Source organism: Plecotus auritus, assembly GCF_963455305.1.
Source record: "Plecotus auritus genome assembly, chromosome: 2".
NCBI classification, from domain to species: Eukaryota; Metazoa; Chordata; class Mammalia; order Chiroptera; family Vespertilionidae; genus Plecotus; species Plecotus auritus.
In genome coordinates this window covers 185,510,645-185,529,852 of record NC_137771.1, presented here as the reverse complement: position 1 = coordinate 185,529,852, position 19,208 = coordinate 185,510,645, and the positions used below count along the sequence as shown (strand labels likewise).

The 19,208-nt window shown below is 42.3% G+C and overlaps 1 protein-coding gene across 2 annotated transcripts in view; it reads right to left on the bottom strand.

Annotated features, from left to right (window-relative positions):
- The window catches only part of PARL (presenilin associated rhomboid like), a 28,492-nt gene extending 9,698 nt beyond the window's left edge, over positions 1–18,794 (bottom strand). The window contains exons 1-4 of one of the 2 annotated variants that reach the window (XM_080655346.1): positions 18,575–18,794; positions 9,903–10,098; positions 9,285–9,425; positions 6,936–6,984 (exon numbers count right to left, since the gene is read on the bottom strand). In XM_080655346.1, the coding sequence (XP_080511472.1) occupies positions 6,936–6,984; positions 9,285–9,425; positions 9,903–10,098; positions 18,575–18,699 (511 nt within the window). In that variant the 5' untranslated portion in view covers positions 18,700–18,794. Of the gene's footprint in view, positions 1–6,879; positions 6,985–9,284; positions 9,426–9,902; positions 10,099–18,574 lie in introns of both variants that reach the window. The other variant, XM_080655347.1, reaches the window with a different exon arrangement.
- Between the last annotated feature and the right edge of the window lie 414 nt (positions 18,795–19,208).

The following is a 19,208-nucleotide window of genomic DNA, read 5'->3' as shown; positions in this document are numbered from 1 at the left end:
AGTGGAAAGAGCGTCAGCCTGCGGACTGAAAGGTCCCAGGTTCGATTCCGGTCAAGGGCATGTAGCTTGGTTGCGGTCACATCCCCAGTGGGAGGTGTGCAGGAGGCAGCTGATCGATGTTTCTCTCTCATCGATGTTTCTGACTATCTATCCCTCTTCCTTCCTCTCTGTAAAGGATCAATAAAATATATTTAAAAAAAAATTAAAATAAAAATGTTTACATTTGGGAGTTGGGTGATTTTCATATTCCTGCAAGAACTGATGTTACCAGAACTACCACTCAACTGAGTTGGTTTATTTAATGACAGAATTAACTATTGAGTCACAAAATTATTATTGAGGCTGGATTGGATGTGAAAACTACAAACTTTGCCTGGCTGGGTTGCTCAGTGGTTGAGAATCAACCTATGAACCAGGAAGTCATTCAGGGCACATGCCCAGGTTGCAGGCTTGATCCTTAGTATGGGGCATGCAGGAGGCAGCCAATCGATGATTCTCTCATCACTGATGTTTCTATCTCTCTCACTTCCTCTATAAAATCAATAAAAATATATATTTTTTAAAAAATTCAAACTTTAAAACTACATTAGCCGAAACCGGTTTGGCTCAGTGGATAGAGCGTCAGCCTGCGGACTGGGGGGTCCTGGGTTCGATTCCGGTCAAGGGCACGTGCCTTGGTTGCGGGCACATCCCCAGTGGGAGGTGTGCAGGAGGCAGCTGATCGATGTTTCTCTCTCATCGATGTTTCTAGCTCTCTGTCCCTCTTCCTTCCTCTCTGTGAAATATCAATAAAATATATTAAAAAAAAAACAAAAAACAAAAACTACATTAATTTTATGTACCACAGCTCTTTGCACATAGTAGGCAGTCATCTAATTGAATTAAAGAAATTGAAACATTTATTCATTCCTCAGTCTCTTTCGGCAACAGGCAACTAGCCCTTTCAACATCTACAATCATAATTAGGACTGATTCCAACATTCTGGTAAGAGGATTTCTTTTAGAAGATATTCATTGTACAGACCCTGCTAGCTGCTACATCTTGGAGTTACCGCTGGCTTCCATATTTGCTCACTCTCTAAAGTTCTCAGCTACCCCCTGGCATTCCTAGTCTCTCCAGTGTTTGCTCTCCTACTTGAGTTAAGTATGGAAGGAAACTTCCACTTTCATAGATTCTAAAATATTTTCCATTTAATATCTGAAATCAGGATGTATCTTACAATTGGTGGAATGTCCTGGTGAACTAGAAGCATTTTTCCTTTCTCCAAAGTAAATTAAATGGTGTTTACTGGTATTGCATCTAACTGACTTTATTCCATCAATTTTATCAGATTCTTATTAGTGGGGACTGTGACAGCTGTTATACCATTTTTGGAAACTAACTGGAACTCTTTCAAAGATGGTGAGGACAGTATTTACGAAAGGATGAGAAAAAGGACTCATAGCAAGGTAAGTATGAACACTGTACTAGTATGTGCATCTCCTAATGAGGCGACTGGAACTCTGGGCAAGGCAGGTGAGCAGAACCTCCTCAGATGGGAGGAAAGACCTCAGGGGGCTATCCTAAAGGAAGTGAGCAGTGATTACTGTGGTACCTGGGGTTCTTTAGTTTCTTTTTTTAATTTTTTTTTATTGAATTCAGAGAGGAAGAGAGAGAGAGAAACAGTAATGATGAGAGAGAATCATTGATTGGCTGCCTCTTTTTATATATATATATATATATATATATATATATATATATATATATATATATATATCTTATTGATATTTTACAGAGAGGAGGGGAGAGGGATAGAATTAGAAACATCGATGAGAGAGAAACATCGATCAGCTGCCTCCTGCACAATCCCCACTGGGCATGTGCCCGCAACCAAGGTACATGCCCTTGACCAGAATCGAACCCGGGACCCTTGAGTCTGCAGGCCGACGCTCTATCCACTGAGCCAAACTGGTCAGGGCTCTTTAGTTTCTTTGGGGTGAGGTAAATACCTTGCCTTCCCAGAGAACTCTCTTAGGTCTAGGTCGTTGTACACAGTGATTGGGATATCTCAGGGAAAAGAAGACCGAGAATAGTTTTGCCTAGGTTTCCACAATCAGAAAATGAGTCAGAGCTTTGCAGTTTACTCTAATTGTGATTCAATGCAAAGAGAGCAAGATTGGGCCCCTGAAACTGCCTGCCTACTCTGCCAGTTCCACAAGCTGCTTCAGGTTCCTTCCAGAAACCAGTGACAGCATACACGTTTGGAAATCACAATCACTACAACACTGTAGGGAAGTAGAGAGCATCTCTGGCTGTAGAGACTACAACTAGGGAAAAGACTTGAAAAAGGGAAAAATAACCACATATATCAAGATCAACAACTGTCAAAGAATTAACATTGCCAAGTTTTCAACCCAAATACTAGAAACCTTTCTGGTAAATTATGACAGAACTAGAGGCCCGGTGCATGACATTCGTGCGGGGGGGGGGGGGGGGGGCGCCAGGGGTCGTCCCTCAGCTCGGCCTGCGCCCTTTTGCAGTCCTGGAGCCCTTGGGGGATGTCCGACTGGTAGCTTAGGCCCACTCCCCGCCTAAGCCACAGTTGGACATCCTTAGCACTGCCGCAGAGGCGGGGCCACTGTGCTCGCCAGCCTGGCTTGTGGCTGATGGTGCTCCCCCTGTGGGAGTGCACTGACCACCAGGGGGCAGCTCCTGCGTTGAACATCTGCCCCCTGGTGGTCAGTGCATGTCATAGTGACCAGTCATTCCGCAGTTCGGTCGATTTGCATATTACCCTTTATTATATAGGTTATGGCCCTGGAACACACTGTAGTCCAAACCCCTCACACTTCATAGACCAGAGGTCTGTGGTTAGACACCCCACCAGTAAACTACTGAATAAACATACCCAAATCATGTATATGAGCCACTATTATTCATTATACACACACTAACAAATTAAAAAGAAATGAGAAAAGTAGCAGGTATTTTCTTCCTTGCATATCCCATTTTGAAAGCCAATTATAGCTGAGAAAACTGTGGCTCTAAGAGGTACAAGCTTTCAGAGAGCCAAATTTAGTGGCCAAACCAGAATTTCTAATCCAGAGCTCTTTCTAGTAGAGACAAGGGTAGCCAAGAGGATTTCTTCTGACCTTGGTCACTCTAAAACTTCGGACACCAAACAAAGGTCTCCTTACCAGGGAAACAGCATAGGCTGTTCCCAGCAGCAGGTGAACAGAAAAAGATGTGTGGTAATCCTTGGCCTATGAAGCAGTGCAAAGGTATGGGTGAAGGAGTCCAGTAGAACTGACTCTGTGCTAATTACACTAACCTGGGCAAAAGGTCTAACCTCTCAGCCTCAGCTTCCTCTTTTGTAAAATGGGGGTAATAAAATCTACCATAAAGAATTGAATGATGACTAAATGAAAAAGTATGATTAAATATAGCAGTCACACAGTGACAGCCCAATAAATCAGCGGTCGCCAACCTTTCGGACCTCACAGACTACCAGTGGTCCATGGACCATCGGCTGGCGACTGCTGCAATAAATGAAAATATGGTAGAAAGGAAATGGCCTTTACAGGTCTGAATCCTAGGTATGTCACTTAATAGCTTTGTGGCCTGTAGCATTTCACCCACTTCACTTCAGTTTCCTCATTTATAAAATGAGGGTAATACTCCTACACCTCATGAAGGTTGTAGTGAAGCTTAAATAAGATAGTACATGCACCTAGTATGCAAATGCTCAAAGAAGTACAGTTTCTTCCAGAAGAAGAAGAAAGAACATAGGAACATAGTTACAAGAATAAAATGTCAATAAATGAGTACCTATCAATAATCACTTTAAATGTAAATGGCTTAAAAGCTCCAATCAAAAGACAGGAATTGCTCAAGGTTTCTGCTTATATCTCCACTTAGGTGTGTTACCTACCTTCACTTGACTCAGTAACTTCATGGATAAGCTTAGTGCTATTGATTTGGGAAGGTTTCTGCTGCCTCAGTGCCTACCTTTACCAAAAGTGATGGGCTGGCCCTACTGGTTTGGCTCAATGGATAGAGCAGTGGCCTGCCAACTGAAGGGTCCCAGGTTCAATTCTGGTCAAGGGCACATGTCCGAGTTGTGGGCTCAATTCCCAGTAGGGGGTGTGCAGAAGGCAGCCAATCAATGATTCTCTCTCATCACTGATATTTCTATCTCTCTCTCCCTCTCCCTTCCTCTCTGAAATCAACAAAAATATATTTTTAAAAAAGTGAAGCACTGGATTACATCAGTGAGAATAATGAAGGACCTGCAAAGAAATCTCTCCTTCATAAAAATTGGCAAAAATTGTCAGAATCTACTTTTTCAAAACTCTGCAAACTAGCCGAAGTCTTGCAACAGCCCAGTATTTAAGAAAAATGGCAGAATCCTGCTAAGAACAATGAGCTTGAAGCATTGTAACTTGCCGAGTCCCATCCCCCACTTTCTAGCTATAAGTTATCCTTGAAAACAATCCACTTTCCTAGTGCAGCCTGGCAACCAACAGAGGTAACAGAGTGGACCTAGAACTCTTTCAAAGCCTCATTCCTAAACAATTGTTATCATCTGACCTATCTGATAATAGTGCTCTGGCAGACCCCACTCACTTGCAAGGCATCTGTCAATATTTGACCTGCCTGGGAGCTCAAGTACAAAACCCCTTTTCCAAGAAGGCGTTTGTCAAATACAATTACAGGCAAATGTTTTAAGTTTGAGGCAGCCTTGGGTGAGAAGAATATTTGGGGCAAACAAGAGATTAAACAAAGCCACAATCTCTTCCTATTCTGTGTAACACTCAGAGAACATCTACAAATCCAAGGAAAGAAAGCAGCACAAGTGAATCTGTCACCCCATAAATCTATCCTCAATTAAAACTGGGGACTGAGCTCGCCTCACTTAGGATCAGAATAAGAAAAGCAATCAGAAGAGCTAAGCAAAGTTAAGAACTGGTACCTCTGAAAAGAGACAAGACGTAACTAAAGCACTAGTTTGTAAACCATGAGAATCTTAGTATGTAGTTAATTTATTATTAAGCTTCACTAACAAATGTTGTAAAATTAGAACCACTACTACCAGAATAATTACTTCACACAAGAGAAGGCTGAGGTCACACTGAACCTTTCATCAGCCTTTAAAAGTCACTTAGATAATCTGACAAAAAGGACTCAAGATCGTTAGAAAGATTCGAAGCACTTTACACTCAATATTTGTCTCTTTACTGCTATGTTCTTCATGCCAAATAACTGATTTGACTAAAGAAAAAGCAAGCTAGGCAAAAGAATTCGGATTTTTAATTATATACCGATTTCTTTGAATAAATTATTTATTGACATGAGAAAGGTTTTAAATTCTGATCCCAGGTTTCCTCAAAATTAAATGGCATAAAATCTTCATCATCTTCAAAGAATACAATGTGTCAACTAATTTTAAGATACTTTGAAAATATCAAAGAAATCAAAACTTTACTATCCTAAGGGAGTTAATTTTGGATACTTTCAGAAAACAAGCACACCCACCCACACACACACACATAAAAACCCCAAGACCCATTAATTCCATTGGAAACAGATGTGCTATTACAGTTATCTTGAAGTCATTTTTATTAAGACCTCACTGACTACTTTACGACAATATATCTTTAAAAATCTCAACCCTTTGACTCAAGATCCCACTCAACATTCATTCACTCAACAGATTTTAACTGAGTGTCTCTGGCAAGTTATGTGCTAGGTGCTATAACCAAATGAAAAATCTCATTGATGTCCTCGAGAATGTTACATGTAAATTATGTAAGGCAGGTTCTGTTATGTTATTAAAAGGTGCAATGAGTTCAGAAAATATATGCACTTCCTGCAGGAAGCAATGTCTGAACCATAAGCTTGAAGACTAGATCAGGTACCAATGAGGACACAGAAAAACTGAAGGTTAAACACCTTTTCTCCACTTAGGTACAGAATATTTAAGAGTATCATTTGGTCTAATCATATTTGAGAAAAAGCAGTATTTTGCTATTTCCCTAGGAAGTTATTTTTTCCCTATGTGCACAATTGTTCAAGTACTTTCAAATCTGGCCCTGGCCAAGTAGCTCAGTTGGTTAGAGCACTGACCCAATGCACCAAGTTTGCAGGTTCGATCACCAGTCAGGGCACATCAAGAATCAACGAATGAATGCATAAGTAAGTGGAACAACAAATGGATGTTTTTCTCTCTCTTCCTACCCCTCTCTCTAAAAATTAATGAAAAAAATTTTAAAAAAGGACTTTCAAATCCATTTCCCCAAATTTCTCAAATAACTAAGTTCATATAACAAATCTCAAATAACAAGCGTTATCATGAAGAGTCAGAATTGTCTTCCTATAAAAATTTACAAAGAATAAAAATTATCATGATGATATGTATGGCATGCTTACATTTAAAGAGGATTTTGTAAATAGCATGGCACAGTAAAGAGAAAATCGCTTTAGAATCAGGCAGACCCAGGTTTTGAACCTTGGTTCTACTACTTACTAGCTGTGTCGAAAAGTTCCTTCTCTGAAAGCCAGTTTCCTTATCTGTAAAAAGGGAAATAACTAACCTGTAAGCAACCTTGTGAGGTAGGGAGAGAAAGTGTATAAAGCATTCTGCATAAAGAAAGTACTTAATCAATGTCCCCTTTTGTTTTTTTAATAGCGGAATAATTATTCATAACCTATTTCACAAGCTAGCATTCTACAACAAAGATAGATCAAAATTAAAAATAATTGACCCAGAGCATCATGTATACCTTTTTGCCACACTATTCTTTACACTGTGGTATTAGCCTAAAGGTACAGAGACTTCCTATGTCTTCTAAACCATTGGTGAGCATGGTACAAAAGCCATTGACTGTGACATACTGTACCTTTTGGTTTGATTTCTCTTTCCTTGAATGGCTAAAACGTGTAAGCTAACACAAACCTGTCACAGTCCGCTGGCCATCACTTAGGTTATTCCACCACTTGTTAATCTAAAACAGAAGGAAAAATGCATATCACCATATGGTAAATCCTTTCAGGGTAGGCAAATGAAAAGCTAGAAAGAAAATGCTTTGTGCATATGAAAATCACTGGTGAACAACAAACATAATACATGTCATAGAGTGGAAAGCACAAGTGCTTTATAGGAGACGGTCTATATCCTCTACCCAGAGCCACTGATTAGCTCTGTGATCTATTAGATTACTTCTAAATTTCAGTTTCCTGATTATAAAATAGAGATAGTAACAGATATGTAATAGCATTCTTGTGAGAAATAGCAACAAAGTAAAGCACTTACCACACTATCAGATATAGATAAGTATCAGTAAGTGATTATTCACCAAGGTCCAATCTAGTTTTAAAATTCTGAGAATATTTTCTACTAAAATTACCCTTTTTTAGGTATAATAATCATACTGAGGTTTAGAAAAAGAGAAACAGAGAATCCTAATCTTTCAGGGACACCCACTGAAATTTTTATGGATGAAATATGCCTAGGATTTGCTTTATAGTAATCAGTGCTGGGGAGGGAAGGGAAAGAAAGGGGACTAGATGAAAACAAAGCTGCCTGGCCAGTGTGCTCAGTGGTTGAGCATCAACCCATGAACCAGGGGGTCAGGGTTCAATTCCTGGTCAGGATACATGCCAGGGTTTCAGGCTTGATCCCCAGTAGGGGGCGTGCAGGATGATGATTTTTCTCATCATTGATGTTTCTATCTCTCTCCCCCTCTCCCTTCCTCTCTAAAATCAGTAAAAATATATTTTTAAAAAATCAACAAAAATCTATTATGCCGACGTGTTGGAAACCTAAGGGATGTGGGATTATGGAATAAGTTAGTTTTACTATTTCTCAAACATATTGTACTGGATAAAAATCATTGCTACTGCCCAAGTGGCGTGGTTCAGTGATTGAGTATCGATTTATGAACCAGGAGGTCACGGTTCGATCCCCAGACAGGGCATATGCCCAGGTTTTGGGTTTGATCCCCAATGTGGGGCATGGAAGAGGCAGCCGATCAATGATTCTCTCTCATCTATGTTTCTTTCTCCCTTCCTCTCTGAAATCAATAAAAATATATATTTAAAAAAATCACTGCTGTATTGCAGTTTTCACCTATATATATTCTATCCATTGTTCTGCTGACATAAAGCCTCTCTGAAACAGGTCAGACTCATGCTTCTTGTATGTGTCTATAGGCAAGCAAAGTGAAATGAATACTTCTCCCTACTTTGAGAAACCTTTCTTAGGAAAAAAGAACCCAAGGCTGCCCTCTCAGACTCTTGCTGGCCAGGATTAAGTTCCTAGGAAGGAGAAAATTGAAGAGGACACTGACCCTCTCTCCAAATTGGAGGGGCAATGTGTCTTAAAATAATGAAGGTCCTTAAAAACCACATAGACCTGGATCCGCATAATAGCTTCTGGCCTCAGTGCTCAATAATATTGTCAAGTGAAATAAAATATATGTTTTATCTAAAAGGCAATATTTTTAAAAAATCAATTAAGAGAAAAGAGGGCCATCAACTTGCATATGAAGTAATGAAAACTCTAAAAGCTATGTATTTGTACATTCTTGCATCCATCTCAACAATGGATATTTACCAGAGGCATATAAACATCATGTCACTGAGAAGTTTTCTAAATCTACATAGCATCTCTACCCCCAAGGCATAAATATTTTGAAAAATACTCTGTAACTCTAATATGGAATATAGAATCAAAATAGTCCAGGAAGGTGATGCAAGTAAAACTGGCCCTTAAACTTTAGTAGGCCTGGGAGAGGCCCCAAAAACATTAACAACTAGCCCTAGTGATTTCTTTTTTTTTTTTTTAGAGTAAGGATTTTTAAAAAATATATATTTTTATTGATTTCAGAGAGGAAGAAGAGGGAGAGAGATAGAAACATCAATGATGAGAGAGAATCATTGATTGGCTGCTTCCTACATGCCTCCTATGGGGATCAAGCCCACAACCTGGGCATGTGCCCTTGACCAGAATCAAACATGGGACCCTTCAGTCCCAGGCTGACGCTCTATCCACTGAGCCAAGGCAGCTAGGGCTCCCTAGTGGTTCTTGATACACATGGGTAGAGGGACAAACCACCAGGAACACTGTCAAGTACAACACTGCCAGATATACAAACTATTAATAAATACTTGACTCCAAAGAATATTAAGTGTACTGATTTCACATCTACTGATTCAATGTTGTCATTAATTAAAAACACTTCATAAATAACCAGACTTCAAGAATTGTGACCAATAGAATAAAGAAAGCCATGTTTATGTTTACCTCCTTTCTGAAGTCGCCTTCCTTTTGTGGTCTTATGCTATCCAACCAATCAGCTTTTATACCATCAAAATAACTCTGGACCCTAGATTTCAGTGATTCATATTGCCAAATAGCAGCTGATCCAAATGCAAAGCCTGTAAACTATAAAAAATATATTACAAAATAAACTTAAAAGAGAAATAAATCTATACATTGTTCCAAGAACAATACTTCATTTTCATGGCTTTATACAAACCAATAGAAGGAACATGTGACATAGTGAAACCTGTTAGGTGAAAATAACACTTGTTTCCCATTTTTTAACTTCACGGTACCGTCAGGCCTATTAACGCTAGCAATTTTTTAAGAAAATTAAAAACATTAAACTTAATATCACTTGAAATGTTGTATCAAATAAGAGGCCCATAAGTTTCTTTTCTGGGATTACATAAGTGAACCAGATTCTAACAGCAATTATTAAATTCGTGCTCTCTTGTAATTATGTATGATCTGAAGATACCCAGATCCTTTTGACCCCTCCCCTCCACTTGTCTTTAAGGGAACCCAAATAGGACAAATGGTACTTTAACACTGCACCTTGCAGCAAAGTACGTAATTCCTAGTAATATGAGCTCTTACCCCAACAGTAAAAAAAAAAGGCTTTACAAGAGTCCTTATAGGATAGGGAGAAGGGTAAAAGACTGTTTCTTCTACAGGAGGAATCAAAGCACTTCTCTTGTACGCTTCACCACTTGTTCCTGTGCCTGATTTTCGAGGTTCAACCTTCCTGGGTGCTTTTCGGAATCCACATTTTTGCTGAATGAAAAAATTAAACCTATAGAGGAAAATAACAGATTAGAAACAGAACTGCATCTTCCAAACATCAAAACCTCTATAAATCTCTCCACTTGGCCTGCATCATCACCACCTCAATTTATTCACACTCAATAGCCCAAAAGAAGCCAAAACGCCTACTCCCAGGTGGGATTTAAAGTCAAATCATTGAACTGTGGAGGGAACTTGTTTGGGCTGTTACTGTGTATCAATCAACAAAATAATTTTTATCCATCCTCCACACAGCGTTTGCAGTCCTGTAAAAAGTGGAAGAACTCCAGGGCAACAGGGAAATGGAGAAAAAGATGAAGAGGATTAAGATGTACAAACCGCCAGTTATAAAACCAGTCACAGAAATGTAATGTACAACATAGGGAATATAGTCAATAACTACGTATGGTGACAGATGGTTGACTTATTGTGATTACTTTGAAAGGTATATAAATGTCTAATCAATATGTTGTATACCTGAAAATAATACATATTGCATGTCAACTGTAATTTAAAATAAATGTTTAAAAAAGAGAAAGTAAAAATATAGGGAAATGGAGCAAAAATAAATTTTTAAAAAGCTGGAGCCCTGGCTGCTGTGGCTGAGTTGGTTGGGCATCGTCCCATGAACCGAAAAGTGGGCTCCATCCCCAGTAGAGGGGCGTGCAGGAAGCAGTCAATTAATGTTCTGCTCTCACATGGATGTTTCTCTCTAAAAATCAATAAAAATATATTTTCATAAAACATATTTTTATTGATTTCAGAGAGAAAGGGAGAGGGAGAGAGAGAGAGAAACATCAATGATGACAGCAATTACTTGATCAGCTGCCTGCTACACGCCTCATACTGGGGTTTGAACCCACAACCTGGGCATGAACCCTTGACTGGAATCGAACCCGGGACCCTTCAGTCCACAGGCCAACGCTCTATCCACGGAGCCAAAACAGCTAGGGCAAAACAAAACCAAAAAAATTTTTTTAAAAAAAGCTAGACTTGCCAAAACCGGTTTGGCTCAGTGGATAGAGCGTCGGCCTGCGGACTGAGGGGTCCCAGGTTCGATTCCGGTCAAGGGCATGTACCTTGGTTGCGGGCACATCTCCAGTGGGAGGTGTGCAGGAGGCAGCTGATCGATGTTTCTCTCTCATCGATGTTTCTAGCTCTCTATCCCTCTCCCTTCCTCTCTGTAAAATATCAATAAAATATATTTTTTTTAAAAAAAAGCTAGACTCCAAGTTGCCAACTTGAATTAGCACAGAATGGCTTTGTTATTTTGTTTGAAATTTGGTCAATTTCCAGAACATTTATTTATTTGTTTTTATTTAAATCTTTATTGTTGAAAGTATTACATATGTCCCCCTTTATCCCCCACTGACCCCTTTTAGCCCGCCCTTTCCCTTTCCTAATGGCCCCCACCCCCAGGTTCCAGAACATTTAAATGTAAGTATTGCCCTTGAAGTCACTCCAAATTCAAATTAACGATTTCCTTTTATGAATATTGACCTTTATAAATTGATGGATTTTCCCCGTCTCCCTCCCTTCTATTTATTTCACTACCAGTTTTGGGACACACATCAAATGTTTTATAAAGGGTTTTTAAAAAATATATTTTTATTGACCTCAGAGAAGAAGGGAGAGGGAGAGATAGAAACATTAACGATGAAGAGAAAACCATTGATTGGCTGCCTCCTGCATGCCCCCTACCGTGTACCGAGCCCACAACCTGGGCATGTGCCCTTGACCAGAATCAAACCCAGAACCCTTCAGTCCACAGGCCAATGCTCTATCCTCTGAGCCAAACCAGCCAGGGCTACAAAGGGTTTTGTTGTTTGAGTCCCTTTAGTTTGACCTCCCCAAACATCTGACACACCTAGCCAATAATGGGTAGAGCATCAGCCTGGGCCCTGGTCTGGGCTCGTGCAGGAGGCAACCAATTGGTGTATTTCTCTCATATCGATATTTCTCTCTGTCTTTCCCTCTCTCTAAAAATCAATGGAAAAATGTCCTTGGTTGAGGGTTAAAAAAACACACCAAAACAAACCTGACACTACTGATCACACTTGCCAGCCCTTGCTCCTGTAAGACTGCACTCCCTGCTCTTCAATTTCCCTTTCCTGATGGCTTCCTCTTTTCTCCTACCCCTTAATGACATATGCTTAAAGGCTCCAACCGTTCCTTTATAGTCCAGTGGTTCTCAACCTTTCTAATGTCGCGACCCTTTAATACAGTTCCTCATGTTGTGGTGACCGCCAACCATAAAATTATTTTCGTTGTGACTTCATAACTGTAATTTTGCTACTGTTAATGAATCGTAATGTAAATATCTGTGTGGGTTTTTTTTACCTTTTTTTTACAGATATTTACATTACGATTCATAACAGTAGCAAAATTACAGTTATGAAGTCGCAACGAAAATAATTTTATGGTTGGCGGTCACCACAACATGAGGAACTGTATTAAAGGGTCGCGGCATTAGAAAGGTTGAGAACCACTGCTTTATACACTCTCCATTCAAACTCAACCCACATAAATTTGTGAAGCATTTTTGTTTCTTTTGTAAAACTCTAACTTCTTCCAGGTAGACAATGTTATACAAGGTGGCCCCATCAAGTTCAGCTGCATAATACATATATTAAGAGTATATATATGGGAATTACAGTTTTTACACAGACAACTTATTTTTCTCTTGTCAGTCTAATTTACAGGACCCCAGCCAATGAACCTAGGATTGGTAGAGGCAAAACACCCTTTTCTCCCCTATACTACACATTAGAATTGCCTGGTGAGCTTTTAAAAATACAAGCATACCTCATTTTATTGTGCTTCACTTTACTGCACTTCAGATATTGTGTTTATCAATTTAAGGCAAGACCCTCCACCAGCGAAATTATTACAACTAGCTTTTTTACAACTCCCTTTTTTACGAACCGCTTTATTTCAGTGGTCGGGAACCGAAATTTTAACATCTCTGAGTCATACTATCCTTTAAAATACCAGAGCTCCACTTCTTACCAATTAAATAGTCTCTCCAGGGATGGGACTGGGGCATCAATATTTTTTAGGAGCTCCCAGGGGATTCTCATGTGCAGCAAGGGTTTCAATCTACCACAGATATGGGAAAACTTTAGTGTACATACAAATCACCTGAGGATCTTGTGAAAGTCAGGTTCTAATTCTGCAGGGCTGCTATATTTCTAAAGCAGCTCCTAAATTATGGGTTGACAAACTATGGCCTCAAGGGTGGATTTGGACCACCAGCTAAGAATGATTGTTACATTTTAAAAGAGTTGTTTAAGTAAAAGAATATGTGACAGTTGACCATGTGAGTGTCACTATTTTCATATGGCCTTTTGCAAAATAAGTTTGCCAACCCTGTCCTAGATGCCTAAACTGCTGGTTTGTGAACCACTTAGAATAGCAAGGAACCAGAGCCTGACCCCCGACACTTCCAACAGTATTTCTACTTAAATTAGAATGGTTATCTGCAGGTTAGTACTATCAGACTAGGATTAACAAAAATTAGAAATATGATTCCCATAACTTTTAAATAGAAAAAGTCATCCTATATAATAAAAGAGTAATATGCAAATTGACCATCACTCCAACACACAAATGACTGCCCCCTGTGGCCAAAGATGGCCGCCCCCATGTGGACACAAGATGGCCACCACAAGATGGCTGGCAGGGGAGGGCAGTTGGGAGGGACCAGGCCTACAAGGGAGGGCAGTTGGGGGGGACCCAGGCCTGCAGGGGAGGGCAGGCCTGCAGGGGAGGGCAGTTTGGGGAACCAGGCCAGCAGTGGAGAGCAGTTAGGGGCGACAAGGCCAGCAGGGGAGGGCAGTTAGGGGTGACTGGGCCAGCAGGGAAGAGCAGTTAGGGGTGACCAGACCTGCAGGGGATGGCAGTTGGGGGCAACCAGGCTGGCAGGGGAGGGCAGTTGGGGGTGACCAGACCTGCAGGGGATGGCAGTTGGGGGCGACCAGGCTGGCAGGGAGGGCAGTTAGGGGTGACCAGGCCATCAGGGGAGGGCAGTTAGGGGCAATCGGGCTGGCAGGGGAACAGTTAGGCATCGATCAGGCTGACAGGGGAGTGGTTAGGGCAGGCATCCTCAAACTACGGCCCGCAGGCCACATGCGGCCCGCCGGATGCCGCTGCCTGTCCTGCTTAGCAGCCTATTCGTCCCGGGCCCGCAATGCACATAGGAATTTGTTTCATAGTTTTTTGTTATTTTTTTTAAACTATAGTCCGGCCCTCCAACAGTCTGAGGGACAGTGAACTGGCCCCCTGTTTAAAAAGTTTGAGGACCCCTGGGTTAGGGGGTGATCAGGCTGGCAGGCAGAAGCAGTTAGGGGCAATCAGGCAGGCAGGCTGGCAAGAGGTTGGGAGCCAGCAGTCCTGGATTGTGAGAGGGATGTCTGACTGCCCCTCAGTGTTTCCCACCTGCTCTCTCGCCCCATTATGCCACCAGTGTGGACATCCTCCTATTTTTATGGGCGTCACTCCATTAGATGATAAATTCTTGAAGGGCTGGGTCCCATCTGATATCCCAATCTAAAAAATTTAAGCGCCAGGTAACTGCTACAATCAATTATTTTTCTTCTCTTTGCATAATTGACAAATAATGCAGACTTCTTTCTAGCCTTAACCATTTTTCAGAAGTGCTGACAGAAGTTTGATAATGGTAAAGTTTCTGAAGCGTCTAAGTGAGATTTTTCTCCTTTTTCTGTAAAGGGCCAAATGGCAAATAGTTTAGTCTTTGTTGTGAACAACTTAAATCTCTGTTGCATCTTGTTTTGTAAAAACTATTCTTGGCTGGTGGGCTGCCTTGAACCCGCTGTAGTTTGCACAATTCTTGTATCACCACCTGCAGCGCTTGTAAAAAATGCAAATTCTGGTCCCTGTCCCTGTCTCTCCATCAGAAGAGGACGGTGGTCCCACCCGGTCCCAGCTTTTTCCTTCTATCTCTGTGTCTCTTGTCTCTCTCTTTCTTTTATTTCTCAATCCCTAGCCGCCCCTACTCAGGAACTGGACCCGCTCTCTAGCCGCGCTGGACGCGGAAAGAGAGAAATACCTACATTTGGCGCCCCAGAACAGGGACTGAGTACAGGGGTACTCACAAAAGTAAAAGTCAGGCGAGGGGATCGCTCCAAGAACTGCGCGCGCCACAGATTTAAAGAAGTAAGAAGGAGCAGTGCAGCCAATTTGGGTGCCAGAGTGTTACATGCGTCACCACAATGGACCCAGAGAAGCTCCTGTGTCCCTTCACTCAAAAGGACTGAGAGTTGCCCCATGACGGCAAAGCAGAAGAAGAAGAAAACTGAAAGCTATGCAAGGGACTGAGATGCCAACATGGGGTCACCTGAAGAAGTTAATGACTGAAGCGCAGCAGATTGTGGAAAAGCAAAGTTGAAGCTGCTTCTTCAACCATGTTCCTGCTCATGCTGGCATCTGTTCACTGCCAGTCTTCTGCAAAGTCTTGTGCAGTCAAGTCCGAGGACTCTGAGTAAATATACACCAGCAGCAGAAGAAACTTTCTTTCATTTAGTAGCTAAAAATGTTAACATGTCTATAGTTTTGACTTATTGCTGTTTTGCATTGGCATTGTTTTGTCATTATTTAATAGCCAGAGTTTTGCTCTTGACAATCAAGTTTTAAAATGATAACATTTAAGTAGAAAAAAAAAAAAAAGCAAATTCTCAGCCACAGGTCAGATCTATTACATCAGAATTATGAGAAATGGTCCAGAACTCTGCTTTTTAACTGTATCCCTGATTTCATTCTTCTGCATACTAATTTCAGAAGCACAGGAAGTCACAGCCTACCTAATACATTATATGTGGTAATCCATCCTCCCTATTAACTTTAAATGCTTATTTCGAGGCAAGTAGGTATATATCCTATTTCAACTTTACCTATATTTTCCTGTAATGCACATTTTTCTATGCAACCAAATAAATTTAATATTCAAACTCTGCATAGAAATGGCAAAAAAATTCGATACTAACCTTCAATATCGTTTCATTTGCTTTTCTCAAATGGCCTCCAATTTTTACTAAAGACTCATTAATCATTTTTTTCTTTTTTCCTTCCGAATGCATAGCTTTAACATTTAATACACCTGTTGCTTTCTAATAGCCATATTCATTTCCCCCCCCCCCCCCCATCAAACCTACCCAGGAGTTTAAGATCAGTGCCTCATGCTTCATGTTAAGTGTATCATGAAGGTACAACATATGCGTGGTTTTCACCAATCCCTGCTCTGATTCAATTGGAGTACTTATTAGAAGTACAGGTTTTTCCACTCTTCTTCCCCTGTCCCCTCCTTTTGAGTTGATAGGACAAGGGTGGGCCTAGGAAATGTTATATTCTACTCTACGAACGATCCAGGTAATCCTTAAGATTAGGCAATGACTCCACTATATTGAAGCCTCAATTATTTACCACTAGCTGGTCCCCAGTATAGATAAACACTTCATGTTCTTTGCCACCATCTATCAGGTGGTTTCCAAGGCATCAATCTAACCAAGTCAGAAACTGGGAAGGTTGTGCCGAAACCGGTTTGGCTCAGTGGATAGAGCGTTGGCCTGCGGACTGAGGGGTCCCAGGTTCGATTCCGGTCAAGGGCACGTACCTTGGTTGCGGGCACATCCCCACTGGGAGGTGTGCAGGAGGCAGCTGATCGATGTTTCTCTCTCATCGATGTTTCTAACTCTCTATCCCTCTCCCTTCCTCTCTGTAAAATATCAATAAAATATATTTAAAAAAAAACAAAACTGGGAAGGTTGAAACTAGAAAGAACAGGAACAAGTTCTAGAGTTAAATACATATCAGAATCTTGGATAGTTGAGTGATTTCTATATTCTCAACTTATAACTAAATTATTCTAACACAAAAAGCAGCCAATGCTGATAAGCCATACATAGCTTCTACTTGGGAAGACTCGAGTAGTTTTCTTTCCAAATCATCTGGAATCCAAGTATTCCACTATCTCAGTTCTTCAACAGAAAAGCCTCTCCTAGGACTATGCAAGAGGCAAAATGATGCTCTCCTCTGATTCCATCTTCCCTTACTTCTCTAGATGCTAAATAAGGTAATTTGTAGAACATAGGCTTGAAAAAGACAAAGAAAATAATATCTCGGTACTACCATCCTGCCAGCTATGTAACTGCTTCACTTAAAAAATGAGTCCAGCCCAGTCCTGGTGGCTCAGTTGCTTGGAGCATTGTCCCCTGCACCAAAAGGTCGCGGGTTTGATCCTGGTCAATGGGAGCGCATACAGAAGACAACGGATCAATGTTTCTCTCTCTCTCTCAAATCAATAAAAACATATCCTTGAGTGAGGTTTAAAAAAAAGAATCCAGAAATGGGTGAAAAAGGTGAAGAGGTATAAGAGGTGCAGACTTCCAATTACAAAACAAATTCCAAGGATAAACACAATACAGGACACGGAACATAATCAATCTATCTATATATATAAAAGCCTAAGCAACCATTACGACGGAAAAACCAGAACAGGAACGACCAGTCAACCAGCTGCTATGACGCGCACTGACTACCAGGGGGCACCAGGGGTCCTCAAACTTTTTAAACAGGGGGCCAGTTCACTGTCCCTCAGACTGTTGGAGGGCCGAACTATAGTTTAAAAACAAACAAACTATGAACAAATTCCTATGTGCACTGTGGGCCCAGGACGAGTCGGCTGCTAAGCAGGACAGGCAGCGGCACCCAGCAGGCCAGATAAATGTCCTCGGCGGGCCACATGTGGCCGGCGGGCTGTAGTTTGAGGACCCCTGGGGCAGATGCTTAACACAGGAGCTGCCCCCTGGTGGTCAGTGGGCTCCCACAGCCAGGCAACCTCCCCACGGTAGGTCCCGGCTGGCAGTCGGCAGGCCTGGGCTGGCAGCTGGCCCAGCCCGGATCAGGACTGGGTGAGACAGCCCCAATAGGCTCTGATTGCCAGCCAGGCCTAGGGACCCCACCCATGCACGGATTTCGTGCACCAGGCCTCTAGTATCTTAATAACTTTGTATGGTTACTAGACGTATTGGAGACTCACTCTTGGACACTTGAAAATATTACATTATATGTCAACTATACTTTTTTTAAAGAATGCTTGACGATTAAAAAGATCAAAATCTAAAAAAGGGGGGCGGGGCGGGTGTCCAATACCTTCCTCGCGGGATTATGAGGCCGGCACGCCTGCAGCCCTGAGATTACTTCCCCTCCCGCCCCGCCCGCCCCTCCCGATGGGAAAGGGGCGGCACGGCTCGCGGAGCTGGACCGGCGGGCACTGCGCACCTGGCCCGGGGCACGGTGTCGGCGAGAAGCGAGCACTGGGCGGAGGTGAGAGAAGGGGAGGGAGAGAAGAAGGGACCGGAAGGAGAGGGGATGAGCCGGAGCAGCAAGAGAGACCGGCACGGCCTCTGCCCCTGAGGATGCGCGGCCTGAGCTACCGGCCCAGAGGCGAGACGCCGAGCGGCGGTCTTTACCTGCGTCCGAGCAGCCGCGGCCGGGCCAGGGCCGCGGGGAGCTCCGAGCAGCTGCGGGCGGCCCCCGGCGCAGCCCACGCCTGACCACAGCACCAGCCTCTCTGCACCCAGCCTCGCCACGCCATGTTCCCAACCTCTGCCCCACCATGGCCCGACCTTACCAACCCCTACCCGGAACCACTTCCGGGGCGGAGGGGAAAACCATAGAGCGCCGCGGGACAGCCTAGAGCGCCCCCACGCGGCTGAGCGGAGGCTGGGCCATCCCGAGGAACCAGAGACCCGCCCGGGGCCGCCCCCCCTCTCCCTCCCACCGCTGAGCCGGGACCTGGGAGGGGCGTGAGGGAGCAGCCCACCCTCCACCGCCTTTGCAGATGAAGCCCAGAGAAAAAAGAGGAGGGAAAACCAGCATTTACTGAGTAATGCCATGTGCCGGGCACTTTCCCTAATTGACTGTATTTATTAATCCTCCCCAAACTCTTGAGGTTGGTATTATTACTATTTGCAGTGGCTCAGAGGTTCAAAGAGGAGCAAGTTTTCTTAAATTACTATTTTTTTTTCAGCATCTCACCATTTCATGTTATGACATACTTAAGAGAATGTGTCTCATATCTTTACTAAAAAGTCTAAGCCTGAA